The sequence below is a fragment of the Amphiura filiformis genome, chromosome 7 (genome assembly GCF_039555335.1).
Source record: "Amphiura filiformis chromosome 7, Afil_fr2py, whole genome shotgun sequence".
Taxonomy (NCBI): domain Eukaryota; kingdom Metazoa; phylum Echinodermata; class Ophiuroidea; order Amphilepidida; family Amphiuridae; genus Amphiura; species Amphiura filiformis.
In genome coordinates this window covers 19,905,255-19,930,159 of record NC_092634.1, presented here as the reverse complement: position 1 = coordinate 19,930,159, position 24,905 = coordinate 19,905,255, and the positions used below count along the sequence as shown (strand labels likewise).

The 24,905-nt window shown below is 37.7% G+C and overlaps 1 protein-coding gene across 1 annotated transcript in view; it reads left to right on the top strand.

Annotated features, from left to right (window-relative positions):
- Positions 1-4,422: 4,422 nt before the first annotated feature.
- The window catches only part of LOC140156862 (uncharacterized), a 57,250-nt gene continuing 36,767 nt past the window's right edge, over positions 4,423-24,905 (top strand). Inside the window, 4 exon segments of the mRNA XM_072179859.1 lie at positions 4,423-4,487; positions 16,108-16,845; positions 16,847-17,350; positions 18,624-18,677. Coding sequence (XP_072035960.1) covers positions 4,458-4,487; positions 16,108-16,845; positions 16,847-17,350; positions 18,624-18,677 — 1,326 coding nt within the window. The 5' untranslated portion in view covers positions 4,423-4,457.

Genomic DNA, 24,905 nt, shown 5'->3' with positions numbered 1-24,905 from the left:
GTGTTATGAATTTGCAACACCTTTTTACATATTGATATCGTTGAGGCATGTTATGATAGGCCTACTTATGATCATCACAATACATCCATAAACGTGTTAATGCAGTAACCGTGGCGTTAGGGGCAACGGAAGCCCCCCATTGATCTGAAATATTAGAAAATCCCATAGGAAAACTGCCGAAAACGGCTTGTGCCCCTCCCCCTCATCAGAACCGGATGCAACGCCTTCTATACTTTTTCATTCATCAATGATAGGCGTAGGCCTATTAATAGTAATGCGTTGAGTTTTTAAAAATTAATATCCGCCTTTTTTTTTTCTTTTTGAAATGACATACGGTACTTGTTACAAAAACAAATCAGCATGGAAAACATTTTTTTTTCGTCAGAGGCAGATATTTGGCCTATTCAGTGTCATAAAGCTACAAAATAGACGATCTTTTAAAATCATTTTAAAATATTTTTTTATTTATTTTTCAACCTTATTGTTTGTATTTGTAATGTTCACACAATCTGAACATGTGCTTGTAGGACAACGATTTTGAATTAAACATTGTAAGTGGGTTTTCTTTTATTTAACCTCATTATTTCGCTAAAATTACTCGAAAACCCTCCTAAGAGTTGTTGTTACTAATAAACATTTCATAATTTGGGGCAAAGGATAGCCAAATAGTTGACCGAAATCGTATATTTGCACCAATATTTGACTGAAATCGTATATTAACATTACACCCCTTCGTGGCTTTATTGCAAGCCAAAGTGTGAAACGAGATTACTTGAAATATATATTTCAGAGTTGAAAGAGTTTCAAACCTACGAATATATTTCTGAAATATGTCTCTCTGATTGGTTGATGGTCAAGAGGATTACGGCATCCTCAAAGCCTCTTGCTGTAATTCTCTAATCGATATCTATTATAGGACCGATCTTCTGAAATCCATACAACCGTGTCAAATGAAATAGTCTCGAATCATAATTTGTGCACGATACAACGTTGATACGTCAGATTTCGAAAATTAAAAAAAAATAGGCATAAATCACATTGAACAGGTTGAATGCTGGCAAAAGTAGATAAAATAACTATGGGTCGAATTTACATTAATCAGTGTCCTGGGGCCAGGATAACATTTAGGACTGCTGCGAATTCTAAAACAATACTTCGCCAAATGTCCTTGCTTTCATTTTCTCATTTAATTTGTTTTAATTTTAATTAATTTCTTTATCCACTGGCTCTCTGGTAAATCCGGTATTGCCAAATTTTCTTGTCCATTACCCGTGTTAATCTATTTATTAATTAAAATGAACCATCTATTAAATTCCTATAATACAATGTATAGGCCTAGTGTATTTGATAATAAATTTGTTTTTATTTTTGATTGGAATTTGGGTTCCATTACACGATTTCATAATAAGATATGTTTGGGCATGGCGGAATTAGTATATGATTAAAAATAGACATACTCTTAGACCCCCTTTTTTAATGTTTGTAGGCCTACATTATTGATATCAATATTTATGTACAAAATGCACAAGAATGTATATATATTTGATTGTTTTGTAAACATTAAATTTGATGTTTACTCATAATTATGTCTGGAAAGTCAGGGAAAAACTAAGGAGTATCGGTATTTAGTTTCCTGGGAAAGTGGATCAGATGAGCAGTGAGTCAAAACATTTGCCCTAAATCTTTATTTGATTTTTATTGTTTTATGAATTTATTAGGCTACTGGTAAAGTGCAGAAAGAACCTCCAAACGCACTCTAGGATTTTTCATCAGCAGCAGTAGAAATTTCTCTTGCATAGATTTTCTGGTGACCTCGCTTGGATTTAGCAAACAATGAACCGTCAGGGTTATAGCGCGTTATTTAATCTGATTCAACTCGTGCGTGGCACGTATATTTATTGCACGTGTAATACTTTTTGACGTCACGAAAAGTATTGTACATACAATATTGTGCGTACAATACGGAGTCTGAAGCTAGCCTTAATCTGGGGCCTTAATCTAGGCATAGACCTACTTGAATTTCTATTTATAGGGACAGATTAACATAAGTAGGACTATACAGATGATTCTAAAATAAAATATTAGAACCTGTAGATTTGATCACAAATTCCAGAATTTGGTAGGCATGACTGATTTTAGCTGTCTGACTTCTACATGTATACTCCAAAATTATGGCTTCAGTGAGCACAAATAGTACAAAACCTGTGTTCAGAATTATATAGGAAATAGAGTTTCATTTTTGAATAGAGAACAAATTAGGTGATATATTAAAATTGACCTACATGTAGGAATGTAGTAGGCAGTGGCGTGTCCGGGGGATGCTTTGGGGGCTGAAGTCCCCCCCACTTTGTTAAAAATCATGTAAAAGCAGGCGTTTTGGGCGATTTTAGCCATCAAGTCCTCCACATAATTCTGTCTGAAACCTCCTCTGAGCCCCCCGCAGGAACAGATTCTGGACACGCCGGTGGTAGGCCTATAATTTAATTATTTAATTGTTTAATTTGTGTAGGAAATTTTAAGAGGTTTTTTATGCCTTTTAGGTTTTAAAAAAAATCAATATACGGGCCTGGGTGAAAGTTCATATTTTTCTCATAACCCAGTAAAATTTTGGGCCTGGAATATGTGTTGTTTAGGCGGTATGAACTGAAACATGGTAGTTTGGTTGGTGGTTTATACCACCCCAGGAGACAATTTTGGTATATGGATGGGTCCTTTTTCCATATTTTCTCAACTTTGTTTGAAAATAGCCCAATTTTGCCTCAATCTAGCCAAAATTTATTAAATTTAGTAAACATTTTGGAGAAAATTGGTAAAAATTAAGACAACTTGGGTTTAATTTGGTCAGAAATTTTGACTATATTGATGGGTCCAAATTTCTTGACAAATTGGTATATTGATGGGTCCTCTTTCAAATTTTTAGTGGCACACCCCTTCCAAAACCAAACTTGAACCTATACCCGCTGGCCTATGTAGATATTCTATTCAGAATCGATGGGAGAAATCAAAGCATGGGAGCAACATTAAGCCTTTGGAAATGAGAGCTTTCTGCTCAATTTTTGCAATAGAACAGAAATGGTAAAGTGTGCAAATAATTTGTGAATTACAAAGTGTCCTTTAGGTCACTGGATTTGTTGAAAAGCATCTGAATTACCCAGTAATGAAACCAAGCCTTGATCACTCAAGGCAAAATGCTATTGAAATCAAGGGGATTTAACAATGTTGCTATTCAATAGGGTGTTTGTGTAGGTGATGTTGGGAAAATATGTAGAGTTCGGTTTTTGTGAGCTATTTTCTTCATTGGTTGTTTTGCCTCACTGACAGGTCTTTTTTCATACACAATTGAAATCTGAAGACTGATTTCCACTTTCGGCATGGGGTGTGCAATGTAGTAATTATCGGCAAGTGGTCTTTTTCAGGTGTGGAAATTGTAATCAGCCTTCTTGATCAGATGGGAGGGAGAAATTTGTTTTAGTCAGACTCAGAAGGGAGGGAGAAATTTATTTTAGTCAGTGGTGAAACAGGACCAAAAATGTGCTTGTTACTAGTATTACAAAACTTGTTTTCCTGATTTATATTTCTAGGACACCATTCCCCTTATTTGGAGCACAGGACAGAATTTATACAATATTTTAATATAAAGGAATGAATGCAGACTGACTGAGAGACTGAGAGAGTAGGAAATAGCATGAATAGCAACTCAATCATCATTTCAACAACTCACCATATCTGAATGCATGCATTATCAAATATTTACATGCAGAACTACAGAATGGGAAAAGGTATTGACAATTACAACCATTAATTTTGCATTATGTCTCTCTGGTTTTGACAGAAGTTGAGCCTTGTCCATTGACTGCAGTTGGCATTGCACAGGGTTACGGAATACTGATCAGGAACAAATGAAGGTAGACAATAGTTATGCCGTAGGCCCGTGCCACACTGCCATCTATGGTATGTGTCAGTCGCAGTTGAAATTGATATGAAGTAAACCCATTAAACAGAAGTTAATACACCTGTGTCTAGCAAAGGGTGTGATTTGTATCGTTCTACTAAAATTGAAATTAAGCTTTACAAGGAAATATTATCAGTGAACATAACCATTGGAACCTATGGATTTATATGTACGATATCTTGCATATTGAACTGAGGTGACAGAAGTTGCATACACCTGTGCAGAGTAGGGGTGTGTATACCAATCAACCATGGGGATGAAAGTTCTGTGACTTGCAAGTTGCAATTGGAATACAACTTTGATAACCTCAGATTGAATGGACTAATTCTCATTGTCAGCAGATCCTAGAAAGAAGTGTCATTCAACGTAAAAAATAATGTGCTGGAGCAGTGTCAGTACATGTCAGTGCAAGTGTTATTTGGATTTGATCCTTTACATTGAATAAACTGTTGTTGCATGTTTTTAATACGGAATTGGAACAAAAATGGTACAGATATCATGAGATATGGCAGATGTGATAGAGAAAGAGATTCAGGTGAGTTGAACTTGTGGAAATATTTCAGGGCACAGGTCTGTAGCCGGGAATTATTTTTGGGAGGATGAAGTTTTGAAAGAAGTCCATTTTTTTGGAGTGCCATGCAAAATTTGTAAACCATTTTATGGGATAAATTGACTTGTACAACTTTAAGTTCAATTTAAGTTCAATTGCGCTAGAAATTTGACTTAATGAATGTACCTTCGAAGTGTTTTAGTCACATTTTAACATTTCTTACTTTTAAATTAGATCCACTTTTGGATTTTGAGTGTGGAGCGCCCCCTAGTAGCATGCCAAGGTTCTGCAAAAAAATAATAAAAAAAAAAAAAATTAAAATGAATGATTTATGAATTAATAAATGTCTGTGATTTAATGTGCGCTACACCTACCAGCACACTTAAACAATTATTCCGCTGCCATTAGGATCATTTCTGCTTCCACAAGTCTGCAACTGATGCACAGGTACTCTCAGTGACTTAGATTGTGATTACCCCCAGCAGCTCCCCATTTTACACCTGGGTGGAGTGAAGCAATTGGGAATTAAGCCGTTTTGCTTATGGATGCAACACACTGGCCGTGGTGGGGCTCGAACCGGCAACCTTTCGATTATGAAGCTCGCGCCCTAACAGCATTAGGCCATGTGCTTCCCAATTAATGCAATGATGCTAATAATATTACTGAGCAATAATCCAATAGGCCCAAATGATATTATTTTAGGCCTACATTCAAGTGGCTTTTCTTTTGTTTTAAATGAATTTCATGAAAGTGAAGATTTTATTTGCAAAATGAACAAAAAACTTCAAAAATACTGTTGTGTAAGTTCCTACTTGCAGGTAGTAAACAAGATGAAGGAACCAGTTGGTTCTGAAATATTTCTGAAAAAATAACCTGGAGAGTGCAGTTGAAAGTTCTAATCTTTTTACTTCTTCAAAAATACTGCAGGAATTTATTCTTCCACCTGTCTGTGATTGTGTGACAGGACATCAATCATCAATGGCATGGGTGTATCCTACATGTGTTTGGGTTTAATGCAATTCTAATTGTGGGTGAGGGTGAATTTGAACTTGATTAACAACTTGCTGTGACCCTATACCAACTTGCAGTGAAAGTTTATTTCTCAATTGTAAATCACCAAAGAATGTTGTTTTAGGGTTTTGGGAGAGAATGCTTTGCCAGGGATTACCAGTGATTTGCTAGACCAGAACAGAATTCAGAACACCCTAAAATTCATCAATATGAGTTGTGAATTTTTGGAAAAGTCATAATAGGCAAAAAAATCAATTTGAAATTAGGGGGAGGCATACCCTGGATTGGGCACGACCAGGGATATGAGACAATCTCATATTCCTGGTAGGACTGGGGCAGAATTTGATAAGGTGAACTTTTTTTTCAAAATTTGGACCGTTTTGTGACCAAAAGGCATAAAAACCCTCTATTTTTTCGCTCATTGCTCTGGCAAATGGAAATTTTTTAGTCAAAGAAGGGGACTTTTTGGTGTCTACTCCCCCCTCCCCCCGTTATGTGCCTGCGCCCATGATTATTAGAGATGTGCTAATGAATTGAATAAATGGCTACAGTTCAAGCAGGGATATGAGACAGTCATATCCCTGGTTCAAGTAATCTGGTAAAGACAAGATGCGGCGTTCAAAAATATGAAGGAGGGCTTGAAGTACCAACGTATTTTATTATTGTGTGATTGAGTGAGTTGCTGATGAATTCGGAAACCATGCCTATAACGTATGCAAGTAGAGCTTGTGGGAGAGTAAGTTATTTGCCACATGTTATGAAATATTTAAACATGATATATTAGGGGCTGTGCAATAATTATGAGCCCTGGGAGGGTAAAATTTGGGGGGAAGACATTTTTGCTGAGCTGAAAAGGGGGGAAGCAATTTTGGCGGGCCATTCAGAAATTTTACCCCACTCGGTGCTATGATTGTTGATCCTTTGGTGGAGCAGTCACCATTTTTCAAGTTTTATACTGAGAACCTCAAATATTTTTGTGCTGCAATGTATTCTTGGAAATAATTGATGCATGGTATTAAATCAATCCATCTATTATTATTCCAGTGGATTGCACAACAATGTAATTGTGTAAAATTTCACAGTCTTGAATAATCACAATGATTTAATTCTATGACCTTTCTTGATTGACCTCTAGTGATTTCCTTATTTAATTGAACATATAATTAAATCAGAATCAACTACTTCATGCAAAATGTTAATACAGTGTACTAAATTGTTTGATTTGATCATGGAAGTGATTTGATGGATAACTAAGACCCCGTTTAGACTAGTGAAAAGTCGAATTCAAACTCGACATCAAATTCGATTAAGACAGAGGATTAGCATAAATTAATTTGTGTTTGTGGTTTTTACTGAGTGTTTAAACTATGCTACAATCGAATTCGACTCTGTATGTGGTCATCAAAAAAGCATTATCAAGTTCCTCATTTTCAGTCCACATTTTACCTCAAGTATTTGTGGTTCCACCTTGTTGAAGTTGTTGGGAACTTTGCGAATCATTTCAATTTCAGGTCGATCAATTTAAAGCAAAATTAGCAAAAACTAATCCTGGAAAACTTGAAAAAGATACAATCAGACATGCACTTCATGCATGGATGTACACTCACTGCAGTATGCTGTGCATGTACGAAAATACACAAGAGTTGTTGTTTATCGATATCACATGCTTACCGACAAATCAACGGACCGGAAATTCACCTCGCCAGGTCAGCAACACACATGAAAAAGTCGAATTCAATTCGACTGACTGTTTAGACCAGGAAAAGTCGCACTTCAAACACGACAAGGTCGAATTGAATTCGACTTAATGAACCTCAGGAGCATTGTTGAACAACGACTTTTGAACTCGACTTCGGTCGTACTTGAACAACGACTGTACCTGTTTAGACCTGAATTCGACTGAACTCGACTTTTAAAAAGTCATTGTTGAAGTGCGACTTTTCCCTAGTGTAAACGGGGTCTTAATTTACCTTTTCGGTAAATCCCATAAACCTTTGCGAGTATACTTGAGATGTTGTCAATTGATGTCACACAACTTGCAATGCGCAGAAATGATGTTGCTAAATGATGTGTGCATCGGTGTTAGACAATGTGACATCAGATGACGACATCTCAGATGTACTCGCAAAGGCTTATGGGGTTTGTATACCACTATTATCACTTCAATTCAGTTCAATTTTATTTCATCAAATTGCAACCATACAAATAATTACAATGGTTTAATATGAAAAAGGTTTTTTATACAAACGCAGATTAGCATCGTGAAAATGATATCTGAGGATGCCACTGAAACACAATGTTGAATGACTTGAGTTGCTGAATTTGAGTCATTATTATGTTCTGATGAATCCAAGTGTGTGAAAATATTGGATCCAAAACATAATATTATTAATAATGATAAAATTGGATGCTTTTCGCCCTCTTGGCAGGGGTCCAGGAAAATTTTGCATTTCTGAACTCAATTTGCGCGATTTGGTGCATACTTTTTACCAACATTATCCATTTCTAATAAAAAATGTTAAGTATCAGTTTTTTTTGCAGGCCTATGAAAATGGGTCATTTATCCTCCACACACTAGTTGTTCCCCGAGTCCCCCACAGCCCATTTACATATCATTTTGTCATTGAGCGAATACCAAATAAATAAATACAAATTGTAATTATAACCAGAGAATACAATGTTCTCTGTTATGAATGAGGATTTGATGAGTGCCCAAATGTCTGATATCACAAAAGTTTAGACATGAAATCAACATTAAAATCCATTATGAAGATAAATATAGTAGATTTTGTAAATGCCAATATGTCATTTACTTCAAAATAACAATGCCCAAACATTATTTACACCATGAATCAATGGCCTAAATCATATTTTATTGATCATTTTGATATTCTTTATTTGTATTGAAGTTGATTCATTGATCCATTGTTACACTAGAGCAGAGTGATAGTAATGGATGAATATATTGATTGACCTATGAAGGCCATTTATAGGAAATAGTATAATAATTTGACATCTTGGATTTTGATGGAGGACCCTCTTATAAAGTCCTCCACTACTTGGTGGTCCCCTTCTTGCTCTTCACAAGTAACCTGGGAAGCAGTGTTATGATCCAACTCATTTGTTGTAGCAACCCAGTTGGTGATTGGAAAAAGCTTTCTGCTGCAGCACAACTCTTCATATCTTCTGCAGCACACTAGTATTCTGATTCTACCTCAAGCTAGTAAATAGAATTTCACTAGCTACAGGATCTGTATGTTTGCAGCCACTTTTTAACCAGTTTGGTGATATAGTTATTTTCCATTTGGGATGCTAATTTTTGATAACTTTGATATGCTGTGAAGAGAGGACCAGATGATAGGGATGATTATCAATGAGGTAGGTGGTGATATGATGACTTCATGAGAAAATAATATGAGCTGGGGAAACTCAAGTTTGATTTGCGTAGGGATGTGCCGCTGAGAATTTGAAAGCGGACCCATCATACCAACTTTTCAAGAAATTTGGACCATCAATATATCAAAATTTTTGTCTAATATAATACAAATTTTTCCTCAAAATTTTGGGAAATTTAAAAATATTGACTACATTTTCCGAAAAAATTGAGAAAATTTTGAAGAAAAAAAGACTATAGTGGAACTCAATTTTCCTGAAATTCTGATCTTGTTTTATAGCAAATTAAACCCAATTATGTCTCAGGAACTTGACTCCTATTTTAACCATGAAATGAAGGAAATCCCAATTTGAGCTTAGATCTGTGCATGGTCACAAAATGACTGTATAATTACACTTTATAATTATATATTTAAAATTCCTGCAGAATAAAGAGTGTTTGTGTCAATTTTAAATCAAAACCTCCCTTGTATTGTTCAAAACATTTGATACTGAATAGATCAAGTGTGTTATTTAAATTATTAGTAAGCTTCCTGTATAAATGAATACAAATGGGTAAATTAGGAAAGCATGAAAGAATTTAAGACCACTCAAGTTGCCATTTTCTTTCCAATTCATTGCTTGTCCAGTTGTGTAATCATACATGCAGTCACTACCACTGGTGCTACAGAACGTGTACCTATATTAGTTATTACCCATAGGGAGCTACACTACTGGGAACCACACACTTTTGGAAACCATAGTTGGCACTCTCTTTGCTCGCAGTTTGCAACTCGCCGCAGTGGCTCGATGTCATGTCGCGGCCTCACCACTCGTCCCCCTCAATCGCGAGTAGTCTTTGACAAAGACTAACAGTCACAGTGCAACAGTGTTGATTTTCTTATGAGGACTGAGGAGGAATACATTTTCATACTGCAAGCTCTTCATTGTCACTTTGCTAGATTTAAAGTACGGTATGTTTGATGAGAAGTAAAAACTTTACCCTTCCCCACCCCATTCCCCCTCAATCAATGTTGGGGAGACTGGAGAACCTAATGCCAAAAGTCATTAACATTCAATTTGGGGAGAGGGGTGGCAATTTACATTTAGTATGCCAGAGTACCAACCGTTATTTCTTTGATTGTAGTTGTGTCCATGCGCGGATTTAGAGGGGGGCACAGCCGGCCCGTGCCCCCCCTTTTGGCGGATCCCAAAAAAGAAAAAAAGAAAAAGAAAAGAAAGAGAAGGGAAGGAGGGAAAGAAAAGAGGAAAAGAAAAGAAAGGGAAAAAAGAAAGAAAAAAGAAAACGGAACAACGTAAAAAGAAAGAAAGAAAATCTGCGGGCCTATATAGCCTAATGAATATGTAGTCAGGGCGGATTTACCATAGGGCCAGATGGGCCAAAATTTGGGAGCTCCCAAAATTGTCTCTCTGCGGTGTGCTTCGTCCATTTAGCCGAAAACCACCATGTTTGGGGCCAAAATAGGGTACAAAAATTGCAAAATTTTAAAGGCTTGCAGCACTGGTCTGTTATATAGCAAAATTCAGTTTCAATTTGGGCTAAAATAGTCTAAAATTGTATTTTTTCGCGTGTCCTATTAAAATCTAAAAACTTGGCCTGGCCCAGGGCCCCAAAAAAGGTAAATCCGGCCCTGTCTGTAGTGAGTATCATACACCGGGGTGGCACTCTCCAGGCGCGGATTCAGGGGGCGGCGCCCTCTTCCTCTTCCTCCCTCCCCCCAAAAAAAAAAAAAAAAAAAGAGGAAAAGAGAGACGAGAAGAGAAAGAGGAAAAAAGGAGAAAAAGAAAATAGAAAATGAGAAGGGGAAAAGTTAAATTGCACGTAATTAGTTATAGTAGGCCCATGCCAAATAAACCGCACAGTAGCTCATAGTCTGGTCTATCAGAAGTAGACCCTATAATGCTAGTATATAGGCCGGATTCTTTTAGGCAGTACTTGTTGATTTCTGCTGGCCCGTCGATGATGCAGAGGGCCCGTCACATTTTGTCACAAGGTTTGATCTTTCCCTAGAAGTCGTTTTCAGAGGGTTGAGCTTTGAACTCTAGCAAGTGCCATCTTCACTCTGAAGATGGCACTTGCTAGAGTATCAAAGCTCAGCCTCTGAACGACGACTCTCTAGGAAAAATCAATCTTGACCTCCATGCTGACTTCGATCCATGCATGCTTTAAATTGCGAATCTCCGAGTCTTGGGCCTATTAAAGTGTCAGTGTAACATTTTACAAATTGAGTTCGGGCCCTGTTTTGTTTTAAAGAGCAATGATATACTCTCGTATAGTGTAAATAAGATGGCTTCAAATGACACCCAGCACTCCGAATAACAGTGAAAAAAGGTGGCTTCAATTGGTCTATCATTTCGCAAATTTTTCAAACTCAAATTTTACACCATAATATGTGTCAAAATGGTCCACCAAATGGCTTCAATTAGGTTTTTATTTTGCAAATGTTTCTCATTTCTGAGGGGGCATCCCCCTCAGACACCCCCCCCCCCATGTCGCGCAACGTATATAAACCAATCATTTTACGAAAGAGGTCAAAACCTGTCCACGAATGGCTTCAATTGGGCCGTCTTTTTGCAAATTTTAGGCTTTTTCAAACTAAAATTTTACACAATAATGTTGACAAAATGGTCCACCAAATGGCTTCACTTGGGTCTTCATTTTCCAAAAGTTTCTCAACTTGGGAGGGGGCACATCCCCTCAGACACCCCCTGCGTCGCAAAGCCTCCCGGGATGGCCGCTTGAGGCCATTTCTTAATTTTTTAAATTTTCAGGAGTGTGCCCCCCCCTTTCACGAAATCCTGTATCCGCCCCTGGTTGTGTCAAATTGATCTGATTGGCAATGGATTTGCTCTTACTCCTGAAACAGTGTCCAGTGAAGTGTGTCCTTCTTTCTCTGATCTATCTTGGAAGGTCTCAACAAAAATGTTCTTCAAGGGAACATTAATTTATTCAAGAAAGAAGGCTGAGAGTTAATGAAGCCTATCTAAAGGAAGAAGAATTGTCAGGAAAGGCAATATTAAAGCTTAAAGTTTTGATTAGGCTCTTGTCTAAAAAGTAAGGGACATGATCTTTGCTGTAGCATACCAGAAGCTTTTTTTATCACTGGATTTTATTTTAGAGTTTCAAAACACAAGGAAAATGTTAATTGTGAAAAATCAGACATGAAAATAATCTGGTGTCGGTGATTCCTGCACTATGGTGTACATTTGTATATCCAGGTGTAATCATGCATCGCCTTATTGCAGTACTCCAGTCCACTGCTAAAACCAAATAAACAAATGTAGGTCTGTATGTAGTTGGATAAATATTATTGGAACACCGGCTACAGGGAGCAGAGATCTGCATTAATGTGCATCAAATGTAGAATTACTTCCATTGACTGTGTTGTGTACTAAACATGATTTCGGTGACCATTCTCTAGTCCGAAGGTTCCCTTAAGTCCGAAGGCTCCTTAGTCCAAATATCGGGTTCTCTAGTCCGAATGCTTGCTAGTCCAAATAATAAATTGGGTTCTCAAGTCCGAATATAGAATAAGGCTTGCTAACACTAACCCTAACCCCAACCCTAATCCTAACCCTTATTCTATATTCGGACTAGAGAGCCTTCGGATTAGCGACCTTAATTTGGTGTTCGGACTAGCCACCCTTCGGACTAGAGAACCTTCGGACTATAGCGACCCTTTGGACCAGAGAGAAGTCACATGATTTTCCTGGTGATTTTTAACCAGAAAGCCAAGAAAGACCCTTGATGTTGACATGAGCTTAGAGGAAAGACCTCCACTTTTTGCCAATACATCTTCAGCTCCCAAAGAGCTCCATAAATCTGTGGATAGCATATACTATTGCTTTCAAATGTCACAGCACTTGCACTTGCTCAACTTTTCCAGTGTGAAATATCCATGTGTAGACTAATGGACAGCATTTAGGACTGGTTCGGGCTCCGATTGTGATGCACTTGAATACTGCGAAGAAGCAGACATCAAGCCCAGTGCCGCAGACAAGGGGGGGGGGCTCGGGGTCCTAGGGGCCTGTAAAAATAAAGAAAGCTTATCTCAATGGGCCCATAAAAGCAAAGAAAAGAGACCTCAGGGGCCCGTAAAAAGGGGGCCTGTGAGTTCATTTTACCCCCGGGCCAGTAATTAATGGCTCTCGGGCGGCACTGGTCATGGTCAAGCCCGCCAGGGTGAATGAATGGGGACTAGAGTGCAATCATTATTGCCACTTGCAAGGGATGGTTTATCACATACAGCAGTGGATGAGTGCTACATTTGATCTGGATTTCATAGTCCACATTGATGCACATTTAGTGTCCTGTGTGAGTTGTCCCATATTAAATGAGGATTGGAAGTTGCAATACACTATGGGCCACAATGGCCTCATCTCAATGACATAGTTCAATAACCTCAATTCTAACAATCATAGTGCAAAATGTGACCTCAAGTTGCAGAGTATGAGGTTTTTTACCCAAATTTGTCAAAAGTCAATGAATGTACAACTGTATTGGGGTTAAAGAAATGTGCCCTGATAGATGAGCTTATGGATAGGAGGCCATCAAGGGTTGAAAATATGATCATTCAGTGAAGCAATCACATAAGTGTATGACATGTAGATTAGCAAAAAATTATCGTTAGAAATTCTTGTCAAAGTGTTGTGTTGCCAGAATATATGTTTCTGGTGAAAGAGTGATATGATTCTCACAGGAACAGTTTGTGTTGCGCAGATTAGGATTATGTTGATAATGTGCCGTTTTTGCAGAGGTAAGCTTACATTTGCATTTTCATGTCCTTATGTAAATCTGGTTCACTTCCCTGACTATTGCGAGCGTGGAGCTCTCGCGCCGACCGATTTTTTTTCAATAACAGAAATCTCCCACTTATTCAAGCGAATCATTTTTGCTTTTGGTTGAATTTTAATGTAAACTTCACCATGGGATAAATCAATATATATTTTACCTTATGTAAACATCAGTTATTTATATGGATATGGGAACCAGACTCAGTTCTCATGTTTGTGATATTAAATGTTGCAGGTGTGTAAATATACTGTAATATTTTCAAGGGGGGTTTCGCTCACATACTAAAGTGGTACCCATGCTTGTCAGTTCAATGTCACAGCATCTCAAAATTTGACCCTAAATGGCGTATTCAGGGTTAGCAAATGAGAGACCCTTATTGGTGTATTAAAGATATTGGAAATTTTACCCCCTAAATGGTGTAACTTGCGCCATTTGCTGGTCAGTTTTAGTGTCTTAGACACTATAAAACTGACCAGTAAATGACGTAATGTGTAAGGACAATGTTCTCACTAATAAAGAGAGTCATAGTACACTGGAACTACATTGTGCAAACATTGCTATCCAAGCCCTTAAGCCTAAATTTTGCTTCACTTTTACCCCCAAATCAATTCCTGTCGAAAACTGATCTCCACTTTACACCCAAACCTAAATGAAAGTTAATGCCCCCCAAATGGCCCTCCCCGTGATTGTAGACAATGGTGGCGCCACGGGGGGAGGGAGGGGGTTCTTCCCCCTGTTGCCCCCAGTAAAAACCCAAAATTATGAAAATTGCCACTTTTTGCTGCAATTTTGTGCACAATTTGTTGATTTTGCCCCCCCCCCCCTGAAATTCACTTTGCCCCCTCAGTGCCCCCCCAAAAAAAAAAATCCTGGCGCCGCCACTGATTGTAGATTCAGTTCAAATTGGTGCCTTGAATATGGAAAATAAACACATATTTGGAGCTCTGGTTTTGCTCCACATTTCTGTATTGGGTTTTGTATGTTCTAGGCCAACATGGTAAAGGTGTTTTGAACATGCATAAGCGCATGAAGGCATTTCCATTGTTAAACTGACTGTTTTGAAAATCTTATTTAGGCAAAATGTCAAAATGTACACTAGACATAAATTGAACATTACCTCAGAGTTCAAACTTCACCTGCAATCCAATATTTACCCATGTATACAAATGAAAGTGGCTATAGTAGTGTAGGTATTTCAATTATTGTTCAATAAGATCTGTTTGCATTAGTGCTAAATCGCTATTATTAGCTTTCTTAGGGTTAAATACTTTCACATATTAATGTTGACACTAGCCCTACTTTCAGGCTCTGTTGCTTTCCTATACTATCCAGAAGTGCGCTTCAGCTGAATGCATCATGCTGCACGCTCGACTGCTCGCGGTTCGCGCTCAGTAAGCCCATGACTAAAAAAGGTTGCAGCTATGTTGACACATGTGTTTTGATATTTTTCTTGAAAGAAGAAAAAGTTTAATTACAGAACCCCAACAAAAAAAGCGTGATTGACCAAATTTTCGATCACTTAGTTTTATTTGATGCAAAATTATTTTGTTACAGTATAACAAAAGCCTACATCACAAATTAGGTAAATTTAGTCCCACTATTTCCAGGGAAAGGAGACTTCAAACTTTCTCCCTGCCATCTCCAGCTTTCAGTGTGCCATCAGCCATTGGTTGTCTAAATATATTGGATGTCCCATATAGAATGGTGTCACACATAGAATGTTTCTGCACACCTCATGTCATAAATAAGAACACCTTATGACACCATAACCTTGTTGATTCCTTGTTTTGGATATGATAGAGTGTCTGGGGGGATAAATTGCCAAGTTCAACTAAAGGATTAAGTCCATTTTATGACTTTGAATTGGAATGTTTTGATTGCTCTTTTGAAATACAGGGTGTCCCTAAGCAGTTCCAACAATGATGGTTGAAAACACATATCACCACATTTGTTGGAACATGCTTTTTATGGGACACCCTGTAGGTCTATTTCAAAGTCAAGGGTTATACTTAATAAATATTTCATGCCCTGAAAAGTAGCTAAAAGTATGTGCTGCTGAGATTTTCCATGGGGCCTGGCTGGGGCTACATGAGGTCCATGTAGGTACCACAGGAAGAATGTATTCTTTTGTTCATCAGTATTCGCATGCTGCATTCAGAGGAAATCTGAAGTATTTGGACAAAATTCTGATAAATGAAGTTGAGTGTTAAGATATCTTGCACTTCCCACAATGCATTTCATCAGTTTCTGTATTGTACTATAGGAGGGTCATTTGATGAATTGAGTTGATGCAGGCCTATCATGTTGCAATGGTTTCTGGGAAGAGTAAGATATCTTCTCCAAGTTGCTTCTGTTTTACTTACCATTGAACTTACCATCACTTCTTTTATCTGATTTGCTCCTCAGAATAAAACCAGCAAAGAAGAAGGAAATAACATGACTGCCGGAAGAAAAGATACAGTTGGTCAGTTTTGTGGATGGCTGTCAGAGAGATCAGCAGCTACAACCCTTCGTCTATCTTCAAAGAGATGGTGTGTATTAGATGGACAGCAGCTATTCGTTTACGATTCCCGTGAGGCGGTCAAACCAATCAAAGCCCTTCATCTGCCTCAATTTCAAGTACGAATGATCGTTGGTGATATGGACACCGATGATGATGATGAGGATGATGGAGGTCACAGGTCAGATGAAAGTGACCCTACTGAGAGGGGGAGTCAGGGGCAGTTCCTACTGGAATTAAGACCTAAACAAGTGAAAAGTAGTGGAGGAGATGTGTACTTGTTCGCTGCAGAAACTGAGCAAGAATTCAATAGTTGGGGCAAGTTACTGTCAATAAATGCCAAACCTAAGAAATCCACCACCCCAAATCGGGGACAAAATACCAGCAACTCAGGAATTTCAAATGACCAAGTACAATCAAAATCCCATCAGAATGGGTCAAAACCAGAACCAATTAGTCTCACACAAGTGTCCGTTACAGTAAATAGTGGTGGTTCAACTCCCAATAACGGATCACCTAGTCAGAAGAGACACATCTCAAGAACAATTAGTGCCCCATTTTCACCGTACACAAAAGAGAAAGCAGAATTTGACTTGCATCAAATCCTACAAAGAGCTGATTTTACTTTTTGGGAAGAAGAGGAACCCAGGTGATAAAAGTTCATCACCACGGTCAAAATCCATAAGTGCAGGTTCACCGCATCTTCAACCGATGGAAACATGTCTTCTTGCCCCGTCCACTAAAAAATCTCCTAGTTCTACGCCAACTCACAGTCCTCCCATGCCCCGTAGAGCGGACATGAGATACTCAAGTCTTCCAGCAGATACAAGAATACAAGTTAGTCCACGCACAAAGCGCTCAAAATCTGCGATCAATAAGTCACCAAAAGATTCACCAACTGGAAGTCCATCTCTTCGTAAGAGAGTATCGAAGAGGCTAGGAGCCAGTTGGGATCGGAATTCCTGGGGAGGGGGTGGGTCGCCCAAAGCAAGTCCAGACCCCAGCCGAAAGTCTTGGGGATTCGGAGGAGGACAGCTATCGGAAGCAGATTTTAATGATAGTTATGGAATATTTGAGATGCGAAGCTCCCAACGATTGAAGGGGACTGATGGAGAGATTGGAAATGGTGGCATGACAGGAATGAGCCAGGTGAGATAGCTTTAAATAATGATTTAATGAAAAAATAATTTTTGAGACAAACCTGGGGGGTGGGGCTATGGAATATGGACCAGTAACAAATTTTAAAAAGTTTAATGATAGGAACCCTTAAAATATACATGAATAGTTTATTTAGGTCTATACTTTTGGCTTGTGAAGTCAGTGACATTAAAACAATTATTCATGTGTTCTTGACAAGTTTCCAAGTAGGGGTAAATAATGGAGGTATCAGTACTAAACATTTAGATCCAGATCAATGTGAATTATGCAGATCTATGTTATGTAGGTATGTATACAGAACACGGGTCTGCATTGAGAGTAGCATCCACATGTTATTGCCAAGGATCCATTAGGGACCAGTCAATATTTATACTGAAAATTGAATGGGTGGTTGAAGGGCAGGGGAGCTAGTGACACATTGTTTTCGAGGTAAAACAAGGGAACAACATTTTTTCAGTTCAGGTACAAAAGCGAACACACCAAATTGTGATAAAAAATTTGAAAAATAAGTTTTTAGTGGTCGGAATGGATCTGGATTTCAAAGTGTCGTGTTGATATACCTGGGGAACCTGAAACTAGGTTTAGAATGGGTCTTTCTAACATTAATTTCCCATTCAATCAGATGAAGAGGTTTAAATTGCAGACCTACACGGTGGTTTGAAAAGGAGAAACAAAACATCTGTAGGCCTATGGTAAGTTAGATGGTGTGTAAAGTTGTCTCTCACCCATGATGAATACAGTAGACATTGTGGTTTATCCTAGATATAGGAGTATAACTTCTCATTTTTGGAGTAACTAGAAAAGTTATCTATGGAAAAAAGTACTTGGAAAACTTGGCACACTGTTGAAATTCTATCAAGGAAATGATGTGTATCATGTTTGGTAAGAAACATGACATCTACAACAATGATTTACCCTTCTCCGCTCTCCAGCAGTCAATGTTGGAACACATCGGGAAACCGCTGAAGACATTGGCATTTCTCAACATTGCATGGGGGAAAAGGGTGACAGTTTATCGTTCTATACACACAAGCGTTCCAAGACTTTTTTCCAAGATTGTAGGTTCTGGACATTTAGGCCTACACCAGTTTTGCTTGATGCTGACTGATTACACTTTTGGTAGGAGACCAAGTGCAGTGTCAGTGTTGATTTTTATACTTCTGTGCTGTTGGATAGACTTCCGTGCTTAAAGAATTTGAAGACTCGTTGAATTTTGTCACCATATCTTACGGATTTTATGTTTTGGTTGTGTTTCCATTCACAGGAGAATCCAGTGGTTAGCATTCTTCTGGATTACAGTGATCGTACTGCAAACCTGGTAAGATAAAATAGTTTTTTGTTTAAGATGTAGAAAGTGCATAACTCCAGAGTACCCTTCACACCCTACATGTATGTGTTATAATGTGCTTTAGTCAGTAAACTGTACAGTGTGAAGGCACGGTCGGTTATAACAACCACTTTTATCTAGGGCGCCCTCAATTTATTTTGATATCCAATTGATCAATAATTGTGAGCTGTAATCCATTTGGCTTTCTCGAGACAGTAGCGGCCATGTGTAATATTTGTTTGCTTATTTGTTTTAAACAATCTTCTCGTAGAAACTTGATAATGACCCATAATAGGACAGGGTTACGGATCGCACTACCCCCATCCCCGGTCTACGCCAAGCTGGCACGGTATGATATGCTATAGCCTTTTGGGTTAAGAGAAAAGACTATTAATCAATTCCAGTCTCTGCCTACAGATACACTGCCTTTGATTATGCGTGTATCACACATGGACGCTACTTTATTCACTAAGCCAAATGGACTATAGCTTGAAACTCTCTTGGAACTACATGTAACTGCTGTCCTGGCTTACTTGGGTAGCTGATACTGGTTGTGATGGTTGTGTCTAGATATAGGCTGCTTAGGGTTCTATGCCCATATACAGCAGCTGCATCCCTGAATGAAAATTATTTAATGATAATATAGTTAAATTAGTTAAATTCAGTTCAATTTATTTAGGCCTGCATGTGTGTTAATACTGTATACATAACAAGTAAAAGCAATGTTGGAGGGCATTAAAAGTTCATCATGCACAAGTGATCATCAGGGATGACTGTGCATTACATGGAGCCTATAAAAATCACATTGATCAATTATTGCTTCATATCATTCTTATGGTGCATTCATTTTGTTGACATTTATAGGCAATAGGCCTATATATAGTTTGCAGTTTTAGTCTTTGTATGCTGTACAAAACATGTATGCCATAACATTATTGTGTGCGTGTGCATGGAAAATACAGGACACAAACAATATTGAATATGAAGTAGATTTTGATTTTATTGTGAAGTAATTTTATTTTATGCATATTTTGGTCATGATTCAAAAATGTCTGTTTGTTTGTGCACAAATACCAAATAGAACAATGCAGGACTACCAAATAGAACGGAACAATAGCTGACAATAAATCAATTGCTTGAAGCCAACTTTGTACAAGATAAAAGTGTCAAAACCTGAACAATCATCATGTACACAACCATCATCCTCTGGCATTGGTACCAGTGCTGAATCCACAGTCGTGTGCTAAATTTGTTGGGAGGGGCATTCTGATAAACATGAATATTAGGCAAAGTGGGAAATAATAGACCTACACTACCTGCATGATTTTTTTATAGTTACAAATTGTGCTTCCTCCCATCCCCTCCAAGCAATGTTCGGGCATCTGCCACACACCAGACATGGGCAGATCCAGGATTCTTTAAAAGAAGGAACCAAGTGTCTAAATTGGTAAAAAAGAAGGGGCTGAGTGCCTGATTTAATCCCAAAACAGGCTGAATTTGCATCATTTACCTGTCTAAAGAAGGAACCAGGCCTCCATTGCCCCCCCCCCTCAGGATCTGCCCTGTATAGGTGGGAGGCAGAGGAGACCTGTCTGCCTAAATGTTTCTATTGGAGTATATCAAGTATGTTAGGCTTATGCTACATTTAGCCCAATAAACATTACGTTTTGGTCTACAATAACAATCAAGTAAAATTACAACATGTTGTGAGTGGACTGGTCCCTGATAGAGAAGGATTGTGGCTGTGTAAAAGTAAATGATTAGGTTCAGACATAATTGAAATGTTGCATGAATACCCACAATAGATCAAGATATTTCTGGCACAAAAGTCATTTTATTTTTTACATGCTCAATAGTAGTACAGGAATAAGTGGTAACAGTGCACGTATGTTGTATAATATTTTGCTTGAATAGACTGACTGAACTTGATGAATAGGCATATTATCAAGGTGTGTTTTGGGAATTTAAAATTTAGGTCAAATTATTGAGGAGCCATTTTGCTTCTATTTTTATTAATGTGCTATTATATATTAATGTATGTTGCATTATATCTGCATAAACATAGTACTTCAACATTTCAAACAGGACCCAAGAGACAAAATTGTATCCAGTATGCCAAACTCTATAAATAAAATTGAAGCACACTGCCATTGTACTTTTGAGGAGCACATTACGTGATGCCCTAAATACAAAAGGAGAAAAAAGTTTCTTAAAGTTTAAATGGATTTTCAGCACAAAAATTCAACTAACCTTGAATTGTTTTATGTGTAACACACATCTTCATCAGAAGTCTTGTGATGTTGTAATGGACTTGCCCTTTTGTTGACCATTGGCAACTTTTGGTCGAATGAGGGTGTTGTATAAAAAAAGTTGTAAAACAGTTTACAAGAGGCATGTGGCCTATTTTCCACAGCTATTTACAAGCGTAAATGTTTACTATATTTTGATCCTTTAAATATAAAACATACTGCACATCAAATTTGCACAAATGTCTTGAGGTCTATATAGATATATGAATATCCCTAATTCTGCTCTTTTATGAATGAAATTTGGTGCATTGTTAATGCCAAGTTTATATCCCCTATTATTGAACTCGTTAGCCTATGGGATAATCAACCATTTTTTTAAATAACTGGGCAATAGGCTGAACCAAAACAATGCATGCTGCATGGACTTCCTTCTGAAAATCAAAGAGGACCAGGTAACTATTTTGATCAGTGTTGCTACAATTTGTAAGTCCAAAGGTGTGGAGTACCAAATTTGGCAGCAGAGGAGGGTGTGCAAGTTGCCTAGTTTCCTGTTTTTGTTGTTTGTTTAAATGGGCAATAATACATTGTAACACTTAGTAATTCAAATTTCTGTGAAAATTGGTGCTTATAAACTGGCAAAAGTAGCCCAAATAGTATTAAAGTGCATGCGGTTCCAGCAAGTGGTGCCAGTTTGGAAGCGTGGTGCTGCAGTGGTGCAGCCCAATTATGCCTTTTACACGCCTTATGCTGTAAAAGTGGTTATTTTTGCTCATGTAATTTTTCATGCTTTACCGATTTTGAACTACTTTGCATATTTTTAAATTCACAAGTTTGAGTTTTTGTACATAAAAGAACATATACAAATATTTTTAATTTCGTGGTAGTTGCTGAGCACAAAAAAGTATGAAAATTAATGACCCGCAAAAATGTCCACATTTACAGTTCATTGTTATCAAATTTGCCAGCCCTCTGCATATTTCTACTGACACATCATATGCAATCTCTTCACACTCTGGGGTTAAAAATATCAATGTAATGATAAGATAAATAAATATTGTCATTGTGGATATCGTGGAGTGTTTACTATGTACATAGATGCCATTTGCGGTCTAGCGCACCATTGATGACTTTGAGGTCATTTTGATGACCAGTGACGTACTATTAACCTTTGAGACTACGTGTAATCAAAGATAACTATTAACTCTGTGTATTTCTGCTCATATGCCGACATATGAAATATAAGATTTTGCTTTCGTTGTGTTTATGTAAATGAAACACAGATTTAAATTGAAAACACAAGAAAAATATATACTTTTTGTACTCAATTTACAAATTATTTGAAAAGCCCTAAATATTAATATTTTCTTTAAAATCAGTGTTTTTACCCATAAATTTTGTCACAAGCCTGGTCACCAAAAAAAAACCTTCTCATTCTTTTGAGCAGTGGCGTGCGCAAAGGGGGGCCATGCCCCCCACTTTTGTTGGTCATTCGGGGGAAAAAACGTTAAAAACATCAAAATTTGCTCCTAATCAGACTCCATACGGTGGAACTGAACAACCTGGCCCCCACTTTCAATGTGCTGCGCACGCCACTGCTTTTGAGAGTAGAGTAGAGTATATTTCTTGAACCCTTCCCCAGTCGTTTCTCCAAGCAACAAGGGGGAGCCATTTTGGCTACCATTTTGGAATTTCACCTCTGAATCCCGGGAGGGGGACGTGTCAGCAAAATGACCCCATTCTTTTCATCCACTTTTTGACAATTCAGGCCCCCCCATTTCAAGCAGGGATTGGCGCTAACACATCTGGGACACCACCTCAAACAACCAATCATAGGTGAACAGCATAGATGCAGGCTTTGCCAAATGCTAGATCGATCAGTACATCAGTACCAGCATCAGAGCTCAAAGTAGTAATAAATGGTTCAGATGTCAGCAAAAATGTTCAACAACAGAAGCATTATCATGTCTTCATCTGTCATAATATTATTCACTTAATGCACGGAAGCTAGGCATGTAAATCATATTATAATTATGACATTTTACTCAAAGTTCAAAGGTATTAAGGTGCATTGTAGGGAGCATAAGTAGTAAGCTAGAATATAGCAGAATCATTTTTAAAAAAGACTTAAACCTTCTTAGCTCATTCAAGACCCAGGTCTGTAACTAATGGGTGGCAAGGAGGAAGATCCCCCCCCCCCAATTGCCAAATGTCAAAAAGGGTCTATTCTCAAAATGTGTCATTTGATGTAATGAAGTGATGCATCATGTTGCAAAGGATTCTGGGAAGGGTAAGATATCTTCCCTGATTTCCAAGTATCTTGAAATTAACTTTACATGTACATTGTAACAACAAATTAATTTTGCATTGTAACAACAATTAACTTTACATTGTAACAACAAATTAATTTTGCATTGTAACAACAAAGGGCTATTGCTTGACCACATCCCATTGGTTGCAATTCCCTGTAAAAGTTTTGCAGGTGAAAGTTGATGTGAAAATCTTCTATTGAAGGACCCAACTTCCACTGTTAAGAAATTGCACCATTTCTTGTATTATGTGATCCATAGTTTGGTGTACATACCAGCATACATAAACTTTCAGCTTTACAGCAAACTTCTTATCATTCTATTGCATGCTGACAGTGCAGTGCTCCCTCTAATCATGCTAACATACTCCGTAGAAAGCGGACCAATGTCTTGTATTGAAAGTTTAAAGATTTTAAGTAAATGAAAGAAATGGACTGAAAGAGTGAAGCATGCCCAATTCAAAGGCCAATGTTGGGTCCTCCATTTCTCCTTAAATCTTGTCAACACAACATAGTCCCTATCAGATCAGCTGACTGATGTAGGGTAAATCAACAAGTGCTTTTACAGACCTGAAGTACAAAGGGTACAGAGCCTTATTCAATACAGTAGCAGGGTTTACACTTGTATGTAGGCCTATGTTGGACTGGTAGACCTACTTGTAATAGTACCAGTAGACACAACATAGTGTTGGAATCGTTACTCACAAATATTCAGCAAGTAGCACAGGATTTTCATGATACTTTTGATTTCCGTAGTTTGTGGAAAAAGTTGTGGCTGTGATTTCACTGTGAAAGAGTTATCTACTGTGAAGCACATATGATACAATGTATGTGATGTCAACAAAATGTTTATCTATTTTGGAAATATTTATGGCAGAGTGAATGAGAAGGTGTAGCTTAGCCAAATGTTAGCCTTCAACAGAGCGCTTACTTGAAGGGAAGTAAAGAATAATGTTTTTGATTTCCGTATTTTGTGGAAAAGTTGTGATTAAAGTGTGACTTCAACATCAGATAACACATATACGCAGGCATATGTATCTATTGATTTGGAATAACTCGGGAAATACCTGTGGCAGCAGTGAACTATTACTAGCATTGACTAAAAACGTTGGCCTTCAACAGAACACTTTCATGAGCTGAGGTAAATAGCTGTACTATTAGGCCTAAAAATAAATTGTATTACCCTTCCAGCTTCAAGGTCGGTTGGTCGTTTTTTTGTTTTGTTTTTGCCACATTCAATATCAAGAAATGCAAGTTACCACAAAATACCATGGTAAACAATGATTTATACGGTTTTGTTGGCTTGTTTTTTTATATATATATATATCAGAGTTGTACAGTACGAATTACAAACAGGCGAAACAGTTTCACAACATTTTATACCATATATGAAAATTCAAATTCAAAATTTGAAAAAGAATGCGACCATATTTTTCCCGATTTTAGGGTCGGTTGAAAAGGGCAATACAAATCTTCTTTTAGGCCTTACTAAAGAGCATGATTTCTGTATGTTTGTGGGAAAAGTGTGATTTTAATTTGGAAGTGTTGTCACCTTTTTGAACCACTGTCATGTGATTTTAAAAAAAAAATCAATTTTGAGTCAGTGACTTGACTTGTTACAACACTATTATGTCATTAAAAACTTTTTCAGTGATTTTCATACAA